General features: G+C 36.3%; 1 protein-coding gene across 1 annotated transcript in view; it reads left to right on the top strand.

Annotated features, from left to right (window-relative positions):
• Positions 1–24,976, top strand: part of LOC100375248 (7SK snRNA methylphosphate capping enzyme-like) — a 41,141-nt gene extending 16,165 nt beyond the window's left edge. The window contains exons 2-4 of the mRNA XM_006824403.3: positions 6,363–6,581; positions 16,418–16,544; positions 21,800–24,976. Coding sequence (XP_006824466.1) covers positions 6,363–6,581; positions 16,418–16,544; positions 21,800–22,140 — 687 coding nt within the window. The 3' untranslated portion in view covers positions 22,141–24,976. The remainder of the gene's footprint in view (positions 1–6,362; positions 6,582–16,417; positions 16,545–21,799) is intronic.
• Positions 24,977–25,753: the final 777 nt, after the last annotated feature.

The raw sequence follows: 25,753 nt of genomic DNA, 5'->3' as shown, positions 1-25,753 counted from the left end.
TCTCATATATTTTGTAATTAAATTTCTATGATCTAATGGCCGAATCACTTTATGTGTTGTTCAAAATTCAATTGCTGTAACTAACAGAAGCTGTTAATAACACATTCCATATTACTTGTGTGTCATATTTCAAATAAACACTGGATAATCCTATATGGTTAGCATACATCATAGATTGATTAAGAAACATTTGCTTTGTGAATTACTTTGCCTGCAGTAGTACAGATCACAGGCTGATATCAACATTTTCGCTTCAGGTTCTCTACTATGTGTACATTTCTGTTCACTCTGTGGCCTGCAGTAATACAGATCACAGGCTGATATCAACATTTTCTCTTCAGGTTCTCTACTATGTGTGCATTTCTGTTCACTCTGTGGCCTGCAGTAATACAGATCACAGGCTGATATCAACTTTTTCCCTTCAGGTTCTCTACTATGTGTGCATTTCTGTTCACTCTGTGGCCTGCAGTAATACAGATCACAGGCTGATACAACATTTCAGGCTGATATCAACATTTTCCCTTCAGGTTCCCCACTATGTGTACATTTCTGTTCACTCTGGCCTGCAGTAATACAGATCAGACTGATATCAACATTTTCCCTTCAGGTTCCCCACTATGTGTACATTTCTGTTCACTCTGTGGCCTGCAGTAATACAGATCACAGGCTGATATCAACATTTTCCCTTCAGGTTCTCTACTATATATGCATTTCTGTTCACTCTGTGGCCTGCAGTAATACAGATCACAGACTGATATCAACATTTTCCCTTCAGGTTCCCCACTATGTGTACATTTCTGTTCACTCTGTGGCCTGCAGTAATACAGATCACAGGCTGATATCAACATTTTCCCTTCAGGTTCTCTACTATGTGTACATTTCTGTTCACTCTCTGGCCTGCAGTAATACAGATCACTGGCTGATATTAACATTTTCCCTTCAGGTTCTCTACTATGTGTGCATTTTTGTTCACTCTGTGGCCTGCAGTAATACAGATCACAGGCTGATATTAACATTTTCCCTTCAGGTTCTCTACTATGTGTGCATTTCTGTTCACTCTGTGGCCAGCAGTAGTACAGATCACAGGCTGATATCAACATTTTCCCTTCAGGTTCCCCACTATGTGTACATTTCTGTTCACTCTGTGGCCTGCAGTAATACAGATCACTGGCTGATATCAACATTTTCCCTTCAGGTTCCCCACTATGTGTACATTTCTGTTCACTCTGTGGCCTGCAGTAATACAGATCACAGGCTGATATCAACATTTTCCATTCAGGTTCCCCACTATGTGTACATTTCTGTTCACTCTGTGGCCTGCAGTAATACAGATCACAGGCTGATATCAACATTTTCCATTCAGGTTCCCCACTATGTGTGCATTTCTGTTCACTCTGTGGCCTGCAGTAATACAGATCACTGGCTGATATTAACATTTTACTTTCAGGTTCCCCACTATGTGTACATTTCTGTTCACTCTGTGGCCTGCAGTAATACAGATCACAGGCTGATATCAACATTTTCCATTCAGGTTCCCCATTATGTGTGCATTTCTGTTCACTCTGTGGCCTGCAGTAATACAGATCACTGGCTGATATTAACATTTTACTTTCAGGTTCCCCACTATGTGTACATTTCTGTTCACTCTGTGGCCTGCAGTAATACAGATCACAGGCTGATATCAACATTTTCCATTCAGGTTCCCCACTATGTGTGCATTTCTGTTCACTCTGTGGCCTGCAGTAATACAGATCACAGGCTGATATCAACATTTTCCCTTCAGGTTCTCTACTATGTGTACATTTCTGTTCACTCTGTGGCCTGCAGTAATACAGATCACAGGCTGATATCAACATTTTCCCTTCAGGTTCTCTACTATGTGTACATTTCTGTTCACTCTGTGGCCTGCAGTAATACAGATCACAGGCTGATATCAACATTTTCCCTTCAGGTTCCCCACTATGTGTACATTTCTGTTCACTCTGTGGCCTGCAGTAATACAGATCACAGGCTGATATCAACATTTTCCCTTCAGGTTCTCTACTATGTGTACATTTCTGTTCACTCTGTGGCCTGCAGTAATACAGATCACAGGCTGATATCAACATTTTCCCTTCAGGTTCCCCACTATGTGTACATTTCTGTTCACTCTGTGGCCTGCAGTAATACAGATCACAGACTGATATCAACATTTTCCCTTCAGGTTCCCCACTATGTGTACATTTCTGTTCACTCTGTGGCCTGCAGTAATACAGATCACAGGCTGATATTAACATTTTCCCTTCAGGTTCCCCACTATGTGTACATTTCTGTTCACTCTGTGGCCTGCAGTAATACAGATCACAGGCTGATATTAACATTTTCCCTTCAGGTTCCCCACTATGTGTACATTTCTGTTCACTCTGTGGCCTGCAGTAATACAGATCACAGACTGATATCAACATTTTCCCTTCAGGTTCCCCACTATGTGTACATTTCTGTTCACTCTGTGGCCTGCAGTAATACAGATCACAGGCTGATATCAACATTTTCCCTTCAGGTTCCCCACTATGTGTACATTTCTGTTCACTCTGTGGCCTGCAGTAATACAGATCACAGGCTGATATCAACATTTTCCCTTCAGGTTCCCTACTATGTGTACATTTCTGTTCACTCTGTGGCCTGCAGTAATACAGATCACAGGCTGATATCAACATTTTCCCTTCAGGTTCTCTACTATGTGTGCATTTCTGTTCACTCTGTGGCCTGCAGTAATACAGATCACAGGCTGATATTAACATTTTCCCTTCAGGTTCCCCACTATGTGTACATTTCTGTTCACTCTGTGGCCTGCAGTAATACAGATCACTGGCTGATATTAACATTTTACTTTCAGGTTCCCCACTATGTGTGCATTTCTGTTCACTCTGTGGCCTGCAGTAATACAGATCACAGGCTGATATTAACATTTTCCCTTCAGGTTCCCCACTATGTGTACATTTCTGTTCACTCTGTGGCCTGCAGTAATACAGATCACAGGCTGATATCAACATTTTCCATTCAGGTTCCCCACTATGTGTGCATTTCTGTTCACTCTGTGGCCTGCAGTAATACAGATCACAGGCTGATATTAACATTTTCCCTTCAGGTTCCCCACTATGTGTACATTTCTGTTCACTCTGTGGCCTGCAGTAATACAGATCACAGGCTGATATCAACATTTTCCCTTCAGGTTCTCTACTATGTGTGCATTTCTGTTCACTCTGTGGCCTGCAGTAATACAGATCACAGGCTGATATTAACATTTTACTTTCAGGTTCCCTACTATGTGTACATTTCTGTTCACTCTGTGGCCTGCAGTAATACAGATCACAGGCTGATATCAACATTTTACTTTCAGGTTCCCTACTATGTGTACATTTCTGTTCACTCTGTGGCCTGCAGTAATACAGATCACAGGCTGATATCAACATTTTCCCTTCAGGTTCCCTACTATGTGTACATTTCTGTTCACTCTGTGGCCTGCAGTAATACAGATCACAGGCTGATATCAACATTTTCCCTTCAGGTTCCCTACTATGTGTACATTTCTGTTCACTCTGTGGCCTGCAGTAATACAGATCACAGGCTGATATCAACATTTTCCCTTCAGGTTCCCCACTATGTGTACATTTCTGTTCACTCTGTGGCCTGCAGTAATACAGATCACAGGCTGATATCAACATTTTCCCTTCAGGTTCTCTACTATGTGTACATTTCTGTTCACTCTGTGGCCTGCAGTAATACAGATCACAGGCTGATATCAACATTTTCCCTTCAGGTTCCCCACTATGTGTACATTTCTGTTCACTCTGTGGCCTGCAGTAATACAGATCACAGGCTGATATCAACATTTTCCTTCAGGTTTTCTACTATGTGTGCATTTCTGTTCACTCTGTGGCTTGCAGTAGTACAGATCACAGGCTGATATCAACACTTTACTTTCAGGTTTTCTACTATGTGTGCATGCTGTCCCACCATTTTGTTATATACCCATTGCCATATCTTCTGCAGGGAAAAACTGGGTGTCCATATGAAAGTATAGATGTCCAATAATTGTTATTGATTTTTGATACCTACTAGTATATCTACATGTAGCAATGTTTAAAACTGAACTTTTTCTGGTACAAATATTGCATATACAAATTGGAATTTCTAAAAAAAAAAAATGATTAAAACTCCAATAATCTAGACATGTATTCTGTATGGCTGGTACAATGTAGGCACTTGACATGATTCTCTAATTATGCAACAATTGCAGGATTTTCAATCAATGGAAGCATTTTCTATTACCCATGTGGCACAGGCGTGTTTCATTAACTGAAAATACTGAGTTGACGACGTGCGTCTTTCCCACCTATCACTCAAGAACCACGGATCAGATTTCAATGTAGCTTAATTCAAACACAGTCTCTCCACAACCGGTTATGAAACGCTATTGTCAAAAGGTGTGAACGAGCTTAGATCGAGAAACAGTGCGTGTTTCAGCCTTCCAGCTGAAGTTATGACGTCATAGTTCACGCTGAAGCACTCACACTGAGGTCGGTCGTTGGTCGAGTCGGAGAAATCAACGTAGTGTAATAGTTTCTTCAAATATATTTTGTAATTGACGCTATTATTTGAGTTTATTTAGTTGTCAGGAACATCTTGAGTGAATATTAGGTTGTGTGTGTCGTTTTTATCCGAGGTATCAAATGATTTGTGACTGGGAACTTCAGGGGCAGTTTTAGAATTGGTCATTGCTTTTGTGTTATGACGATGTCGGTAGTTTTTCCCAAATTGTTGACACTTTATCGAATATATAATGATAATTTTTCGAATTATTTTAAAATTGAATAGGATTTTACCAGGTTAATTCAGTTTATTGCGTTATAGGACATTTATTAAAATTGAAATCGTTTATTTCACAACTCGTTTGTTTTTTTGTGTGTAAAACAAAATGGCTACCACTCGGTAGATCGGTTTCATTTTCAAAACGTCGTGATTTCGTAGCTGATTATATACATATATTCATCAATACTTACTGACAGACAGTAATGCTAGTTTTCTGCTCAAATTTGTTCTTATTTTGTGTATATTGTTTTCTGAAACGACCGCGATTTTGTATAGTCGCCCATCATTGCTTCGTCCACTGTTGGCTCGTAATCTAAATCAGACTCCACATCACGGCTTTCCTCCTCTAAATCTGATGGCCAATCGACATTTTCATCGTCAAAATCGACGAAATCATCGTGGGATTTTCACATTACAGTAATATTTTAGAGTGATCACGGAAGTAAAAACTATGTTGACACGAATGAAAACATTGAAAGTACGCATGCGCACTAAAAAAACGCAATGCTTTGTGGGAGAAATTACATCATCGAATATGCTAATTTTATGTTAATGTTGGGGAAAGATGACAGAACGTCCGTATTTTACCGTTGGCGAAATAAACAACGATTAAGCTGTTAAATAAACAACAAATTAACCGAAACATGCATTGTAACAATAGATATCTGACCGTTTCATAACCATTTGTGGAGGGACTGTGATTCAAAGATGATTCAATGTTGTTTTTGGTTGAAATGCTTACATACTTAATTAACTAATTTGTATAATAGCTACCGGTATTTTCGCAAGTTCCAGTGATATCCCAAGAACCATACTAAGCATATACAAACAGCCCCCCGGGCAGCTGTATTTTTTTTTTTCAACCAAAAATTCATTTTATTACTCATGCACTTACATAAGTTAGAAAAGAGTTTCTTTGGTTAAAATAAATAATATTTTAATTATTCAGTGTACAGCGAATAAATTTTATGTTTATATACACTTCTATTAAAGATGTGCTTCTGATAGAGCAAATACAGAATTTGCATATTATTATAAATATACGTGATGTTACATGACATACCACTCTGTGAGGTACATCAAAAACTAATTTTTGCAAAGATTAAAAAAATATACCTGTAGTTGAAAAATTGCATAACTAATATCAGTGCTGGAAATTGAAGTCTGTCTACCTGTCCTAGACAGGCAGATTTTAGCTGACAGGTAATTACAGAAATTGTCTGTTCCTTTGGACTAATAATTCACTCTCAGTTTGCATAAGCTGCAAGTGTTGTAAAACAATTCCATGTCAATGGATGAAGAAAGCAATAATACTCTAATATCTCAATTTTTGTAAAACACTACATCCTAGTTTACAGTACTTTAGCTGATTGGAACATTACTTTTTATTCTGCAACTGAGATGTAAATTTAATGTTTAGTTCCCACCAACGGATACAATTCAAAGGATAATCATGTAACTACAAGTTATTGTATAATTTCTTACTCGTTTATTTTTGTTTATTTTTTCAGTGTAACTATGTTCTTGAGACAGATGCTCTGTTATCACTACAAAGACCTGAATATGATGTGATAATGTGTCTCAGTGTCTCCAAATGGATTCACCTTAACTTTGGTGATGAAGGACTGAAAAGAGCATTTAAACGAGTATATCTTCAACTTAGACCTGGTGGAAGGTTTATTTTTGAACCTCAATCCTGGCAGTCATATTCAAAAAAGAAGAAACTCACTGTAAGTAAGATTTGTGTCCAAATAACTGATGCTTGTCTCGGTTGTTCACATTTGTGTCTTCGCATCTGGCAGATTGTAAGTGTAAATTATCTCTGTATCAACTGGAACTTGCTCTCAAAAAAATATGCTTATCATAGTAGGGCAGCCTGTCACATCACCATTCTGATTCTGTCGTTAATTCGCCCTGGGCCGTTAAACGGCAGTTTTGGGGTTTTTAGTCCCCGTTTGGACGAAGTTTGAAAACAGGGACTATTATTTTGGGTTTGTTCCGTCCGTATGTACATTCGTACATCTGGAGCTATATCTCGGACACCCATTGACAGATTTCATTCACACTTTACATGAAGACAATACATAATGTCTTACATATGCACGTCAAGTTACCTCATGATCAGAGCAAAAATGGCCGTCTGGCGGCCATTTTGGATGTAAAATTTGCTATTTCTGATACCTAAACGTGTCCGCAGCAATTTCTCAGAGATGACTGGGCCGCTTTTGGATCAGGTTGGTATGATGATCATACATATTGGGTTGTAGGTGCACGTAATTTTTTTTTCGTGATTCGAACAAATATGGCCGACTGGTGGCCATCTTGTTTTTCCTGGTACCCTTGCTACTTTATCTTGGATGCAATGAATGTTTCTGTTTAAATTTTGTACAAAGATAGTATACCAAGAGATACATCTGCAGCAACATGATTTTTGTGATTCAATTCAATTTTCTGGCCGACGCCCAATTTTCATGTAAAAGCGTTAAATCGTCATTTTTTTTTACATGTTCGGAACTGTTTCTCAGAGATGACTAGGCCAATTTGGATCAAAGTTGGTATGATGATCATACAGATTGGGTTATAGTTGCATGTTATATTATTTCTGTGATTCAAACTAATATGGCTGACTGGTGGCCATTTTGTTTTACATGATACCCATGCCTACTTTCCCATGAATGCAATGAACATTTCTGTTTAAATTTTGTACAAAGACAGTATACCAATAGATACATCAACATGAACATTATTTTTGTAATTTGATTCAATACGACTGCCCAATGTCCAATTCTCGTGTAAAAGCACTAAATCGTAATTTTTTACAAATCCATCTTTTATTAGCTCCGCTGTCGACTTTGTCAAGCGGAGCTTATCATATGAGTGGTCGTCCGTGTCAACATTTTACTTTTTCAACTTTTTCTTGAAAACTACAAGCCTGAATGCTTTGATACTTGGTGTATATGTACCTTGGGTAGACCTCTCTCAGATTTGTTCATTTCATGATCGTATCTTCAATTCTCTAATTTTGGTAAATATTTTTGTCATTTTTGGTAAAAAGTAATATTTTCGACTTCTTGTTGTAAAAACCACAAGTCCAATTGCTTTGATATTACATAATACTGTAAAATGACTAATTTTCACTGGGTTTAAATTTCACTGATTTACCATTTCAGGCATATTCAGTGGGTTTTAAATTCACGGTTTCGTCATTTAGATAATGTGTTCTATGCTAAGTTTTACATATTCACTGTGTTTTAATTTAGCGCATTTTTCCAGTCAGCGAAATAAGCTAAATTAAAACCCAGTGAATAATTACCCCTTTTACAGTATGTAGGTACTACATGTGGATCTCTCTCAGATTTGCTCATTTTGTAATGATATCTTAATAAATTCTCTAATTTTGATGAATATTTTTATCATTTTTGGTAAAAAGTGATATTTTGACTTCTTGTTAAAAACCACAATCATTTATTGTAAAATATGATATTTTTGAAAACAGCAAGTCCCATTGCATTGATACTATGCTTATTGTTCATTTTCTAATGATATCTTCTATTCTTTAATTGAAATGTGCATTGCTAACAGCGGAGCTATCTCAGCCGAGAGGCTGCTGGTTAATGGTTTCAATCAAATCTCAATGACTTCATCAGCATCAAATTGATATGTCAGATCACAAAATTTTTCTGCAGTTTTTAGCTCCGCTGTCGACTTTGTCTAGCGGAGCTTATCATATGAGTGATTGTCCGTCATTATCTATCGTCCATGTCAATGTTTTACTTCTTTGACTTCTTCTTGAAAACTACAAGCCTGAATGCTTTGATACTTAGTGTATATGTACCATGGGTACACCTCTCTTAGGTTTCTTCATTTCATGATAATATCTTCAATTCTCTAATTTTGGTGAATTTTGGTAAAAAGTGATGTTTTCGACTTCTTGTTAAAAACCGCAAGTCCAATTGCTGTGATATTACATATATAGATACTTTATGTGGACCTCTTTCAGATTTGTTAAATTCGTGGTGATATCGAATTTTGATGATTTATCGAATTTTGATGATTATTTTTGTCATTTTTGCTGAAAAGTGATATTTTTGAATTCTTTCCATCAAAATCCAAGCCAAAGGATCAACAACATCGGAAAATCTCTTCTGTGCTTCGTTCAATAACATTAACATATTTAAATGAGCTATGGTGATTTGGACACATTGTCATCATCCGTCATTTTGATTGGTTAATTAGTGAAGAACTTCGTCCCAGGTCAAAACATGGTGGATATTCATTTCTGCAGCATCAAGCGTTATAAATGCGGCCGGAATCATTTGCTTTATGATGAAATAAGTTGAAATTTATATTCATTTCAATTCAACAAATTTATTTTTTGCATATTATTACAATGACTATTAGGTTATAATGCGCTGGGTGACATAATTGTAATGAAATTTTTTTCCAGTATGAAAAAAAATATATCAAATTTTAGATTAGCTTCTGCAATAGTTTGTTTTCTTTTGGGTAGACCAACTGCGTTAAAGTCAGCATAGGTGGATTTTTTAATGAAAATACAAGTCCCCGAAAAATATTTGTTTTTGTTTTTTTCAAATTGGATGGGCGAATTTACGGCAGAATCCAGTATTTCAGCCTTGTCCCATAATGATAGTAAAGTAGTGAGGTATAGAGGTTATAATGTTTGTCGTTGTCGTCGTCTGCATTATCGTCTTAGTCTTTAACAGTTCTTGTTTCCAGAATAACTGAAATAATTTTTGTTCAATCTTCCCCAAACTTTAAAATATTATCAACCAATATATAATCATAGTGAAGTTTAAGTTTGGTATAGCTGGCTCGTATATTTATGGAGATATTGAGAAAAAAATGTTTCATTAGCTTGAACAGAAGTTTTATGGAAACATGAATCCAACACAAGTGTAATCAAGTAAAGAAAAATGAAAACATGCATGTATACATGTGTGAAGAGTGTAGATAATTAGCACTTATATTTACTTTCCCTGTGTCAGAATGGTTTATATAACATAAATTTCCGCAGATCATGGGCCAGGTGATCAATAGCTTTACTACATCATCGGCAGGGTAGAGATGGATGTGAATGTTTCACTTCCCTTGTTGCTGGAGTGGGGAGTGGGGGGGGGGGGGGGGGGGTTATGTGGTTGACTAGTTCAAAGGTATATGACAGGTCACCATTTTGTTCTCTGCACTTGCTCAGTTGTAAAGTGTCCCCACTTAACTCTTGAGTACCAGAGTCAACTGTTGTTGTCTTTCACAAAACAATAGAATATTTTTCTATATTTGTTCCAAAATGTTGTACAAGATCTGTGTTATAGCAAATTAATAATTGCGTTCATTTGGTCCAAAATTAAGAGATTTTAGAAAAATAGCCTCACTAATATTTTGGCAGTCCATCATTTCAAAAGAAAGAAAAAAACTGTTATTACCAAATTTGTATTCAATTATCCATCTTTTAGTTGATAAGCTATGTACATCAATGTAGAAAAAAAGGTGTAATTATATTTTGAAAAATGCTAATCCTGGGACCAGAACAGATAGTGTGACTAGCTTCAGCTACTGTTAATTTTGTGTCCTGATATGAAATCCCAAGACCTGCTTTCAAAAGGTGTATACTGAGGCATTAAATGGATGTTTTTACTCAATTTCATTATACTAAAAACAACCTTCATTAGATCTGTTTCCTGCATGTAATTGTGCATGAAGTTTTTAATTTGCAAATGCATTTCCGAAGCTCTTTGGGATTTGTTATTCTACTTGACTTCAGTGTGAAAGGCTTCAAAACATTTGTGAAAGTGAAAAAAGCAGTGTTCTCCCACAACCAGGATAATTGTATGACAAGGCAAGTCACCATTGTTTAATTTTCTACTTTATAACTGAGGGACAGCGCCCTCTGCTGATGTGTGACTGCCCTCTAATGTCAGCCTGTTTCTTTGACAGGCAACTATTTTTTTCCACTGGCTTTATTTTAATATTTTTTTGTATGTTTTTTGACAATTTTGTCAATTCTAATGTCCAAAATCATGCCTTTAACATATTTTTGACAGGCACTTTTAAATTTCTGCTTAATTCCCTGCTACTTAACAAAAGGGCAAACAAGCCCTGTGACTGCAGTGGTTTGTACACATCCAAACATGGATGCTTCTATTACATTTATGTAATATTAAGTTTAATACAATTAAGACATTTTTTGCAAAGAAAATTTATTAGAGAAAATTCTAGTCTCGATATAAATAGTTTGAGTAGATTGAAAACTGAATATTAGAGAGGGAGAGGCAACAACAGTATTTCCTTTGTTTTAACCTACAGTACAGTTCTCGCGGAAGCTTTGGCTTCACTTCAGCTTCACCTTCGCTTCAGCATCGCATCATTATGGCATTGTTATGGCTTCAGCATCGCTTCAATGTCGCGACATTAAAAAGTTAGGCGATTATCGCTTCGCTTCATTGTGGCCTCATTATGGCGAAAATGTGGCATCAGCATCGCTTCATCAAACAAAGAAGTACTGTACTCATTTCCCCCAAACCTCTTGACCGCTTCCGCTTTTGACCGATCAATTTCCGTTTTATTTTCGACCGTGCAACAATTCGGACTACTAAAAATTTTCTGGTTTTCATAGATCACGGTTACTAGTTTAGTAACCGTGCATAGATGTTGAACAACCGTCAAAAGTTCAAATACTTTTTGTTTTAACTATCTATAATTATATGCACGCAATCTGACCCTTTGACCTAGATTTGGCTGGGATTGAATATTTTATTTTAGACAATATTCCGACGTGACTCACTGCTACAAAATGTATTCAACAGAAGTACAACATGGTTGTCTGGGTTTCTTTTCCTGATTGTGTTGAGTTTACGATTTGTATAATTATTGTTGTTTCCCCCCAAGCAGAAGACAAGCCGAAGGACCATGAAGCTAAATAGAATTCCCACGCATGGACGTGGACTGAGTGAAGGAAAATATTTCTAAGGCTAAAATAAAAATGACCTACTATTACACATCTTTGTGTATTTGTCAATTTTGTATATATTTGGTATGACCGAATGATCGTAAATACCTAGAAAAATCTCGTCTTTCGTTAATAATTTCATTTGTTTGAAGTGTCTACCGACCGTAATTTGTTTCCCCAAACGGTCCCGACGTCCGTCATTCAACACAATCAGCATAAATTTATCGCAATTCATGGGGATCATGTCCCGTAATTTGCGGGCTGTAAAAACAAATAATTAAACAAGTACTATTTATTGTATTTTTGTTTTACCTCGCGAAACTACAACAGAGCGTAGAGTTGTCGCGGTTAAATAGTCGCCTTGAAATCGATGGAACTTCAACTACTAGTATCCATTTCTCACCTTGAAATAAAAAAATCGAAGAACATCGGGGGATATATTATTAACCAGTCTTACGAATCGCTAGCTTTATTTTATTCGAATTTATACAATATACAAGTTTTCGACATTTGTTGGCAACTTCCGCACTAAAATGGTTGAAAATGTGGGTGTGGTTTTCTCGCAAAGTTCTGTTGATAATACGGACTAATATGGTTCTGTGACCCAGGTCATGCTCCGATCAGGTGACTCTCAGCCAATCAATGATGTTGTAACAAAACATATTTAACGCAAATTGAAGGGTCGTCGTACCATCCAATCTCCATCGTCGATTCACAAAGTTTTTTTGTGTGCTGTGACAGGCTTCGCAATTATTCACTGGAAAACATCGGTATATTTTGACAAACGGATGGGATTTTACCTCAGTTCAAAAAAAAGAAAAAACAAAACAAACAGGGCTGAGATACAAATCAGTTTTGCAAGTTGGGAAATAAGGTAAACCAGACTGGGGTCGATGATTTTCAGTATCGAAGGACTTCCGTGTGAATCATGATTTTCAAATTGTTCATCGGCTGGTGACCAAATATTTACGGCCACACTAAATGGACACGTTTATTTTTCTGAAGCCCAATAAATTATTCCTGCATGTCAAGCGCTATTCGATACAGGGCATGGCTCGTTTTCATTCGAAAATATGTTTGTGAGAATACTTTTAAAGTACGTATAGATCGAGCTCAGATCACTGATCGTGACTTAATTTTGAGAATTGGTTGTCAAATTTTACCAGACCGACGCCACCACAACCATCCAATCATATGTTGGAAATGTACGCACTTGTTTTGGAACTTTGTATCAAGATGACTGGCGACGACGCCGACGCACCCGGCGGCGTACGTGTGTTTTGCATGTTTTAGTAGTCCGGGCATGGGGTCGGACTCGGCTAAAACTAAACGAAACACAGAAAAATACCACCGAAATGAGGAATCTGAATCTGCTCTTCTAGCAGCAAATAAAATGAGCGAAAAAAGGTAAATTTTATAACAAGAAAAGTCACACTTCGTATACAGCAAATTGTGTTGTATCAGAACGACGATTGCATCGTGTGATTTGAATTTATCACGATTTTCCTTCCAGTCAATATGAAACTCGTCACCTTGCCGATTGTAATGTACTTCGCAAAGTTTTTGGTGCCCAAAACTTGCAACACTAAAATAATTAAACAAGATATCTTTTTAAAATGTTATTTTACTCTTGATCATATTATTTTATTCGCCTTGAATTTCAAATCGATTACATATCGAACTTCTGTACATGTTTTTGTCTACTGCCCTTCTGCGTGCAAATAATGAGGTCATACTCATGTCACAATACTTTGAAGCTGATGCCATGTTGATGCCATGAGACTGCGAAGCTGAGGCCACGATGATGCCACAAAATAGCGAGGCGAACACAGCTTCAATTTTCAATGACGCGAAGCTGATGCCACAATGATGCGATGCTGAGGCGACAATGAAGCCATGCGTAGGCGACAATGATGCCACAAAAGCCAAAGCTTCCGCGAGAACTGTACTGTAGGTTGTACTGGTACATGTAGTCCTTTAATCTAATTAAATAAACAACTTTAATATATGTTTATATGCACTGTTGATAAACTTTGCACAAAGTCAATAAAAATGTGAGTTCTTAATGCATTATGAATAATGTGTGAAAAATATGACATTTGCAAACAAATCTGATCAACCATTTGCTACCACAGAAGATGAGAAAACAAATAAAAAATAGTACTCTACCTGTGTAAATATACTCGTTTACCCGATAACCAGTACTGTAGAAACTATTGTATCAAGATTTGATGAAAAAAAAAACAAGATTGTGAACTAAGTAGCCGATTTATTGTGATTGACGTCCTAATCTTCGTGATTTGTTTATTACGGTAATAACTTAAGTGGTACACTGGATGTCATGAAATCCTAAATGAATTATAAGCCGGTACCAAGATACATTTGTACAATATGAAACAAATTACCCAGAACTGTTGTCACATGTGACCATTGTATAGACTAACAATGACTTTAATCTCTCTGCTATACAGCAACTGCGTATTCAGAAAACCGACGTAATGATTCAGTTGGGTAAATTGTTAATGAGTTGAATGTCAATTATGCATGTGCATTTGAAGTAGACGTTGGTTTGAATTTTAATGGTGAAATGATTTGTACCTCAATAATGCAGCAGGCTTTGAATTAAAAGATTTTCTGCAGAAAAAATGTTGTGTTATATAATATAACATGGTTCTTGTGAGTTTAAAAGCATACACATAATGCATCAATTGGAGGTTTGTGATTGGCTGTCTTTTGCAGTACAAAGGTCATACAAATTTAAATCTGTATTTGGAAAGAATTCTGTTAAAGACTGGAATCACTGTTAGGTAATATACAAGCCGGTAGGCTGGTTGGCGATCCGCTCCGCTCAGAAACAAGCAATATGTTTTTGGCTGTTTCCATGGTGACATAAACGTGAAGCTAACGTCGGTTTATAACTAATACGAAGTTCGCAAACACCATTCAGTCTTTAGAAGTCACTTAGTTTATTACTAGGACCACAGTCACTCTACCAGTAGAGTGACTGTGCTAGGACATATTCTGCTGTTACATTTATTATTTCCAACCGTTTTGCGATAAGATTTTCTAGAATGAAGCGTTTCCTGTAAATGCTGGAAAGCGAAATAATGAAATGGTAAATATTTACCTAAATTGCAGTGTGTTGACCTTCATAACAATATACTTCATAATGCTAAACACTAGTCACGGTGAGTTATTTAAATATACGACTTCTAATCGAAAAATGTGACCACAGTCCAGAATTTCAGATGGATATTAAGCAACCTAAGAGCATATCAGAAGCATTTACTCTAAAATATAAAAAAAAAGAACTGCAGTCAAAAGTCGAGAATCCCAGCAAATAAAGGACTCTGTCCCACAATCCTTTGTGCGCGTTATTACGGACACGCGGAAAAAACTGTACCACGCTTGTCAAATCTGGGTCAAATATACAGTACGCTACTATCTTGCCACAGATTGTTTAGTAGTGGAGTGTTCGGTGACCATTGAATTAGCCCGTGATTCATATTTTATGTGTATTAATGTATACATCAATTTTCGTGACTGACAGTACTGCCCAAATTTTAGTCAAAAAAAACGCAACTGGTGAAACGGAACAGCATCGCCAGGCGATGGACGCAGGGCTCTTTGGCAACGACCACATAGAGGTCAAAATACGCGTTCTATTTTTACGTGTTAAATTTGGCTCTTCCGTTTTGACCCCTCCGGAATGTTCTACTTTCGCAGCCTAATCGCAGGTTTTTCGAAAAACGTAGTTACCCTAACTTTGGGGTGTAATTTCTCAGCAATGAAAACAGATATCGAAAATTCAAATAGTAACTTTGTTCCCACACTCAAGCTGAGTAGAATGAGCTATGTCTGAAGTGTTTTATCGCAAATTTGTAGGAGATACATTTGGCGCGATGCTATCCAAAAATCAGTTTTTTGGCTGTTGCTATGGCAACGGTGGGCCAAAAAAAAATTTCAGATTTTTCCTAATAACTAGGGTGAAGGTGGTGACCTACCTGCCAAGTTTGAACGAAATCGGCCAAGCCAAAAAAAATCACAGAAGAAATCATATGTGAAAACACTGGAAATGTACAACACACAGACACACACACAAAACGACAAAAGTGATTATAAGGGCAATCCTAGCGGAGCGGAACGCCAATAATACTTCTAAGCTAGCAACAAATAGATTTGTAGGATGTTTGAAAGATGATGCATTGTCATAGTACAAATTCAGTATATGTACATTGGTTTGAATATTTATGGAGATTCTCATTTTCAAACCTTGTTATTTTCTACTATTTTGCAATGTTGATATAATATTTTGCTCTTTTCTTTTTTTCTATAATTTTTTATTCGGACTATTTTCCTTTTAAAAAAAATATGTGCAAAAACTATTCATGCTTTTTAAGTGCAAAGTGAAAAGAGTTTTCATTTCAAAGTGTTAAGAGCCTCCAGCAAGCTGTGTCTACCACCTGGTGGAGTATGAAGGCTTGCTGAGAATTAGGTAAATTGTACAATGAATAACAAGAATCCCCTGCTGAATTATAATTAGCCTCCTGAGAAAATGATTAATAAACCCCTTGAGTCACTGTTTCTTTTCTCAATTCGCAGGACACCATACACAAGAACTACAGAGAGATTCGATTGAAACCTGAGACGTTTACAGAATACTTGCTGTCTAGAGATGTAGGTTTCACAAAATGTGAAGTGATAGATACACCATTAAACTCTTCTAAAGGTAGGTACATTAAAACCAAATAGTTAGATGAAATTATTACTAATTCTGTATTAGCTCTCTGACGACTGACTACACATGTATAAATGGCAATATTAGTGGAAAGAGCTTCTTTTGTACCCCGTTCCATGACCTCCTTTTGTACCCCGTTCCATGACCTCAACTCAAACTCTAACCCTCCAGCGCTTCTCAATTTAATTATATATTATAAAGCCCTTTCTAAGAAACCTACAATTAACTAGAGGGTGGCATATACAATTGAATTGGGGGTTTTAGGGAGGGTTAGAGTTAGGATTATGGGTGGTGGTACAATAGGTCCAATTTAGCTCCCTAGCAAGATGGTCACATAAGGCTTATTCATCAAGATACAATAGTTGTCTAGAATTGATGCATTCCTCTTCCTACACCACTATTGCCAAACTATGCTATTTCATTGTCTTTCACACAATATGATGTAATTAAGCATTTCAAGAAGTCATATACTGTGAAACTTCATTTTCACTGGCATTTTTCTCAAACCTTATCAACTGTGAAACTATTCATTTTCAATGGCATTTCTCTCAAACCTTATCAACTGTGAAACTATTCATTTTCAATGGCATTTCTCTCAAACCTTATCAACTGTGAAACTATTCATTTTCAATGGCATTTCTCTCAAACCTTATCAACTGTGAAACTATTCATTTTCAATGGCATTTCTCTCAAACCTTATCAACTGTGAAACTATTCATTTTCACTGGCATTTCTCTCAAAACTTATCAACTGTGAAACTATTCACTTTCACTGGCATTTCTCTCAAACCTTATCAACTGTGAAACTATTCATTTTCACTGGCATTTCTCTCAAACCTTATCAACTGTGAAACTATTCATTTTCAATGGCATTTCTCTCAAACCTTATCAACTGTGAAACTATTCATTTTCAATGGCATTTCTCTCAAACCTTATCAACTGTGAAACTATTCATTTTCAATGGCATTTCTCTCAAACCTTATCAACTGTGAAACTATTCATTTTCAATGGCATTTCTCTCAAACCTTATCAACTGTGAAACTATTCATTTTCACTGGCATTTCTCTCAAACCTTATCAACTGTGAAACTATTCAATTTCACTGGCATTTCTCTCAAACCTTATCAACTGTGAAACTATTCAATTTCACTGGCATTTCTCTCAAACCTTATCAACTGTGAAACTATTCATTTTCAATGGCATTTCTCTCAAACCTTATCAACTGTGAAACTATTCATTTTCAATGGCATTTCTCTCAAACCTTATCAACTGTGAAACTATTCATTTTCAATGGCATTTCTCTCAAACCTTATCAACTGTGAAACTATTCAATTTCACTGGCATTTCTCTCAAACCTTATCAACTGTGAAACTATTCAATTTCACTGGCATTTCTCTCAAACCTTATCAACTGTGAAACTATTCATTTTCACTGGCATATTTCTCAAACCTTATCAACTGTGAAACTATTCATTTTCAATGGCATTTCTCTCAAACCTTATCAACTGTGAAACTATTCATTTTCACTGGCATTTCTCTCAAACCTTATCAACTGTGAAACTATTCATTTTCACTGGCATTTCTCTCAAACCTTATCAACTGTGAAACTATTCAATTTCACTGGCATTTCTCTCAAACCTTATCAACTGTGAAACTATTCAATTTCACTGGCATTTCTCTCAAACCTTATCAACTGTGAAACTATTCAATTTCACTGGCATTTCTCTCAAACCTTATCAACTGTGAAACTATTCATTTTCACTGGCATTTCTCTCAAACCTTATCAACTGTGAAACTATTCATTTTCAATGGCATTTCTCTCAAACCTTATCAACTGTGAAACTATTCATTTTCACTGGCATTTCTCTCAAACCTTATCAACTGTGAAACTATTCATTTTCACTGGCATTTCTCTCAAACCTTATCAACTGTGAAACTATTCAATTTCACTGGCATTTCTCTCAAACCTTATCAACTGTGAAACTATTCAATTTCACTGGCATTTCTCTCAAACCTTATCAACTGTGAAACTATTCATTTTCACTGGCATATTTCTCAAACCTTATCAACTGTGAAACTATTCATTTTCAATGGCATTTCTCTAAAACCTTATCAACTGTGAAACTATTCATTTTCACTGGCATATTTCTCAAACCTTATCAACTGTGAAACTATTCATTTTCAATGGCATTTCTCTAAAACCTTATCAACTGTGAAACTATTCATTTTCACTGGCATTTCTCTCAAACCTTATCAACTGTGAAACTATTCAATTTCACTGGCATTTCTCTCAAACCTTATCAACTGTGAAACTATTCAATTTCACTGGCATTTCTCTCAAACCTTATCAACTGTGAAACTATTCATTTTCACTGGCATTTCTCTCAAACCTTATCAACTGTGAAACTATTCATTTTCAATGGCATTTCTCTCAAACCTTATCAACTGTGAAACTATTCATTTTCACTGGCATTTCTCTCAAACCTTATCAACTGTGAAACTATTCAATTTCACTGGCATTTCTCTCAAACCTTATCAACTGTGAAACTATTCAATTTCACTGGCATTTCTCTCAAACCTTATCAACTGTGAAACTATTCATTTTCACTGGCATTTCTCTCAAACCTTATCAACTGTGAAACTATTCATTTTCAATGGCATTTCTCTCAAACCTTATCAACTGTGAAACTATTCATTTTCACTGGCATTTCTCTCAAACCTTATCAACTGTGAAACTATTCATTTTCAATGGCATTTCTCTCAAACCTTATCAACTGTGAAACTATTCATTTTCACTGGCATTTCTCTCAAAACTTATCAACTGTGAAACTATTCATTTTCAATGGCATTTCTCTCAAACCTTATCAACTGTGAAACTATTCATTTTCAATGGCATTTCTCTCAAACCTTATCAACTGTGAAACTATTCATTTTCAATGGCATTTCTCTCAAACCTTATCAACTGTGAAACTATTCATTTTCAATGGCATTTCTCTCAAACCTTATCAACTGTGAAACTATTCATTTTCAATGGCATTTCTCTCAAACCTTATCAACTGTGAAACTATTCATTTTCAATGGCATTTCTCTCAAACCTTATCAACTGTGAAACTATTCATTTTCAATGGCATTTCTCTCAAACCTTATCAACTGTGAAACTATTCATTTTCACTGGCATTTCTCTCAAACCTTATCAACTGTGAAACTATTCATTTTTACTAAGTCATTGTCAATGACACGTCCCCGTTCCGTTCATATTTGAGTGACATATACATTCAAAGCAGATCATGACCGAAATGCACCTGCATATGTACAACACATTGTGCTTAATCTGAACAAAATCCATCCATGCATGACTGAGATCCGGTTCTGGAATTGTGAAAATACGTGATTTTGATGCATTTTCGGCCTTAAAATGGCCATCATTCCGCTATTGTTAAGCAGATCATGAAACAAATGCACATATCTATTTGTGACATGATGTACCATGTGTGTGTGAAGTTTGAACTTGATCAATCCAGACATGTCTTGGATACGGATCCAGAACTGAATTCTTTAACAAAATGGCCGCCAGTCGGCCATTTCGAACTTGATCCGGAAAAAAAAAAGACGTGCATCAAGGTCCTATTATGTTTAATGTATGTACCAAATTTGAACAAAATCCATCCATGCATAACTGAGATACGGGTCCGGAATGGTGAAAATGTGCGATTTCAATGCATTTTCGGCCTTAAAGTGGCCGCCATTTGGCTATCGTTAATGAGATCATGAAACAAATGCACATACATATTTGTGACATGATGTACCTTGTGTGTGTGAAGTTTGAACTCGATCAATCAAAGCACGTCTCGGATACGGATCCAGAACTGAATTCTTTAAAACAAAATGGCCGCCTGTCGGCTATTTCGAACTTGATCCGAAAAAAAAAATGACGTGCATCAAGGTCCTATTATGTTTAATGTATGTACCAAATTTGAATGAAATCCGTCCATGCATAACTGAGATCCGGGTCCGGAATGGTGAAAATGTGCGATTTCAATGCATTTTCGGCCTTAAAGCGGCCGCCATTTGGCTATCGTTAATGAGATCATGAAACAAATGCACATACATATTTGTGACATGATGTACCTTGTGTGTGTGAAGTTTGAACTTGTTCAATCCAGACATGTCTCGGATACGGATCCAGAACTGAATTCTTTAAAACAAAATGGCCGCCAGTCTGCTATTTCGAACTTGATCCGAAAAAAAAAATGACGTGCATCAAGGTCCTATTATGTTTAATGTATGTACCAAATTTGAATGAAATCCGTCCATGCATAACTGAGATCCGGGTCCGGAATGGTGAAAATGTGCGATTTCAATGCATTTTCGGCCTTAAAGCGGCCACCATTTGGCTATCGTTAATGAGATCATGAAACAAATGCACATACATATTTGTGACATGATGTACCTTGTGTGTGTGAAGTTTGAACTCGATCAATCCAAGCATGTCTCAGATACGGATCCAGAACTGAATTCTTTAAAACAAAATGGCCGCCAGTCGGCCATTTCGAACCCGATCCAAAAAAAAAAATGACGTGCATCAAGGTCCTTTTATGTTTAATGTATGTACCAAATTTGAACAAAATCTGTCCATGCATAACTGAGATCCGGGTCCGGAATGGTGAAAATGTGCGATTTTGATGCATTTTCGGCCTTAAAATGGCCGCTATTCGGCTATCGTTAATCGGATCATGAAAAAAATGCATGTGCATATGTCCCATATAATGTGTGATGTATGAGTGAAGTTTGAACTTAATCGGTCCATGCATGTTCGAGATACAGGTGATCACGGACGCACGGACGGACGCACACAGGGCAAAACATAAGTCCCCGTTTTCGGACTGCGTCCGAACGGGGACTAACAATCCCTGATCACATCAAAACTCCCACAATTCAAGATCTAAACATACATTCAATTTCAACTGCAACCTGTCTTTGTTTAAGATTGCTTCCTATGTTAGCTACTTATTAGTTTACAATGAAGAAGTATGATTGTTGGAAAGGATCTGCACATGTCTATGAATTATCTATGGTGGACCAAGGTGAATGGGACCCTTGTTTGGAAGGCATAAAAAGGTCACATGGCTCTCTCGCACTCACGATCCTGTGCCTATAAGGTCTATAAATACAATGTCCAAACTTTTGAATTCGTCTACATTTGTACTTACTTTGTGTTTCACCTGACTACCTAAATAAATTGTTTGCAGGTTTCCGCCGACCTGTTCTTATGTTCATAAAGAGTCGTTCATCTACTGAAAATCCTGAACACCACCGATCATCCAAACATCATTCAAGCAGCCATCATAAAAGTCGGGATCACCACCACCACTCAAAGAGTAGCCACAGACATTCATCAAATGAGTCTCACCATCACAGTGTAAAGGCCAGGGACCATAGTGAGGGAAGAAAAGCAGAAGGCACGTCACCTGTGAAGACAAAAGAGCACATCCATGTTAAATGCAGCAATGTCCACAATGAGGCATTGCCAGCTGCAGTTGAAAAGGAAACTCTTGAAAAAGACAGTTCTGCAGTTGGTAAATCAAACTGATATGGCGTATTTGATAAATTCTGACAAATAATGCTTGTTGAACCAACCCTGGTTATATCAAGTATAGAGTACACAATGCAGCGATAATTTTTGTCCTTTTCATTTCAATGTTTCCTGCCAATAGTGTCACACATTGCAGCCATATTACCCAGAATGCCTTGTTAGGCTTTCTATAAGTTATATATTAATTATAAATATCTTGATGGCTTCCATGAAATGTGTAAACCATGTTTTTTCTTGACTGTTTTTGTGCTCTTCGTTTCTTTACAGATTTGTTGTCTTTCTTGCTCCATCACTACTGTAAGACACACCAAAATGGTAGCATGTCAAAATAGCTGTTGTGACTAAAAATAAAAATACACTGCAACATTAGCTACTGCTTGACCGAGCAAGGATATTGTCTAGCTAAACTAGCTAAATATCACTAAGAATACACTAGCTAAACTAGCTAAATCCTACTGTAAGAATACACTGCAACATTATCTTCTACTTGACCTAGCACGGATAATGTCTAGCTAAACTACATGTAGCTAAATCTCACTGTAAGAATACACTGCAACATTAGCTACTACTTGACCTAGCAAGGATATTGTCTAGCTAAACTAGCTAAATCTCACTGTAAGAATACACTGCAACATTAGCTGCTAATTGACCTAGCAAGGATATTGTCTAGCTAAACTAGCTAAATCCTACTCTAAGAATACACTGCAACATTAGCTACTAATTGACCTAGCAAGGATATTGTCTAGCTAAACTAGCTAAATCTCACTGTAAGAATACACTGCAACATTAGCTACTACTTGACCTAGCAAGCTAAACCATCTAAATCTCACTGTAAGAATACACTGCAACATTAGCTACTAATTGACCTAGCAAGGATAATGTCTAGCTAAACTAGCTAAATCCTACTGTAAGAATACACTGCAACATTAGCTACTAATTGACCTAGCAAGGATATTGTCTAGCTAAACTAGCTAAATCTCACTGTAAGAATACACTGCAACATTAGCTACTACTTGACCTAGCAAGGATATTGTCTAGCTAAACTAGCTAAATCCTACTGTAAGAATACACTGCAACATTAGCTACTACTTGACCTAGCAAGGATACGGCTAGCTAAATTACCCCAAATAACAATTAGCTTAAAGTTGTACTCTAAATGCAATAGCTTTATTGGGGTCCTCTGACTGTATTATGTGACATGTATGAATTTGGGACTAAATTTTTGACCTTCAGAGATTTTCAGTGTTTTATGAATATTAGCACCCATTTCATTTTTTGCATTTAATGTTTGGTCGTATTTCATTTGCAAATGCTTTGTACCAACATGAATTGACAGAATATTGAAACCAGGGTGAATTATCATCATACATTTCCCTGGTATAACCAATTTATATACTCGCATACATAGTCATAAGTCCCCAGTAAACTATAGGAATGATCTCAGAATGCAAGCATGAATTTTGTCACGTCTTCTTCCCAAAAATGTTTCTTCATGTATTTCTGTAAATGTTTGGTTAAAATGTTTATTAGAAAGGTTTGTGGAGCAATAATCAATGTTCTTTCTCGGCAATATTGACTTGGAGAAATCCTCAAAAAAAAACATCTTGAATCAGATGTATTTGAATACAGAATGAATGAACTTAAAAAAAAAAGTTTCTCAGAGTGCCTAATAGCACAGAAAAACTTGGACTACTGACTAAAAAAGTCACGAAAATATTGCTTAGAAGGAACACTGGTAACAAAATCCAACACTGTCTGTGAGTTGGTTTGAGATTCAGTTAATATTTTGATATAGTTATTAAGTTTATAATGCAATTTATATAGAGCCCTTTGATAATGAGGACTCAACATGCATTTAAATGTATACCAATTAGATTTCTGTGTTGCAACATAAATGACATTTTCAAATAAATACTTTGAATGAATATGAATATGAATATGAATAATTTAAGCACCTGCTCTGTATATGTACTTTTCTAGTAAAATGAAAGGCCAGTACAGAAATATCTACCACACTACATTCGGTGGTGTGAAAACATTCAATTTGAAATAGCAGTGCTCTTGTAAAGCAATTTATATCTTCAGTGTAAATAAGAATATTTGAATTTCTAACTCATAATTTTTGTCAATTTTTCACAGTGCAGTCACTTTGGAAATTTTACCAGCAGTCTTTCAATACAAATTGATTTATTTTTGTACAAACAAAGAAATTGTACAGTGAAATATTGAAAATATTTGGTGCTATATATTGTGACTATAATATTGTCATATGTTTAACCTAACCACATGCAATGCTGTGCATAACAGGGTTGCTTGGTTCTTTAGATGATTGCCAACAGAAAGGGTGGTACTGTCCAAATTGGCTGCACAGACAACTAAGCATTTTTATTTTCCAGTCTTTAATTTTTTGAAGATATTCGCATAGAGCTAATACTTGAGTTGTAATAGGTGTATGTGTGACCCTTAAATGTCACCAATCTTGGTTTTTTTCTCGGGTTCAAATTCAAATAAATTGGAATATTTTTTATAGTATTTCCAAAATAATAAAGTATATATTGTTGTAGGACAACGATATTCCCTGAAATGCCAGGATTTGTGGCCTTAGAGGTCCTGTATAATGCCAATTAACTGTCTCTGATTACTAGTGTCTTAGTCTTGACTTGCTCAGTATCAAAAGTGTACAGAGTTTATGCAATTTCTTTTTACAGTTTTATTTCTAATGTTTTTCGCAGTAATTCGCTGCTTGAATGCACTCCAATTATGATGTGATAATTGAAATTTACTTCTGTTCCATAATATTTCTCTACGATTAAATGAGTTTGTATAACTGTAATGCATTTATTGTTATATCTGTCTTGCGTCACTGAAACGTGCATCAGGACTGTCTTGCGTGTTCAAAGGAAATCTCTATTTAATATAGCAAGTCAAAATGGAATTCTACTACATTGTTTCCTGAAACAATCTCTCTCTCTATCTCTCTTTTGAATAGCATACTGTAAAATGACTAATTTTAACTGGGTTTAAATTTCACTGATTTACCATTTCAGGCATATTCAGTAGGTTTTAAATTCACAGTGTTATCATTTAGATAATGTGTTCTATGCTAAATTTTACATATTCACTGTGTTTTAATTTAGCACATTTTCCAGTCAGCGAAATAAGCTAAATTAAAACCCAGTGAATAATTAACATTTTTACAGTACATAGACTGGCCTAGCTGTGGCAATTTTATTCTTTATAATTCATGGCCAGATGCAAATTACAGCAACTGGTCTATTAGTCCTATTCATTGCTATTAATAAGCCATGTAAATCATGCATCAATACCAGAGATTTTACAAGAAATTATCATATAAAAACAAGGAATTTTTTTAAACTAGGGAACCGGGGTGCAGCGCCCTCGTACCATGGCCATGCGCCCCTTGCCCTAGGGAGCAGATCCTCTGGCAACCATAAAATTCTGATTGACCAGGAATCACAAGTGGCCACAGTCTTCAACTGTGACTTGTCTGATAGTAATTTTGTCCCAAAGGAAGCCAGAGAATGCTCCATTTTAACTTAAAATTATCAAATCCCATCTCCAGTTATCTTCCACTGCATTGACTGGGCTT

This window comes from Saccoglossus kowalevskii, chromosome 15 (assembly GCF_978046115.1).
Source record: "Saccoglossus kowalevskii chromosome 15, keSacKowa6.1, whole genome shotgun sequence".
Classification (NCBI taxonomy): domain Eukaryota; kingdom Metazoa; phylum Hemichordata; class Enteropneusta; family Harrimaniidae; genus Saccoglossus; species Saccoglossus kowalevskii.
This window is presented reverse-complemented; position numbering and strand designations above follow the sequence as displayed.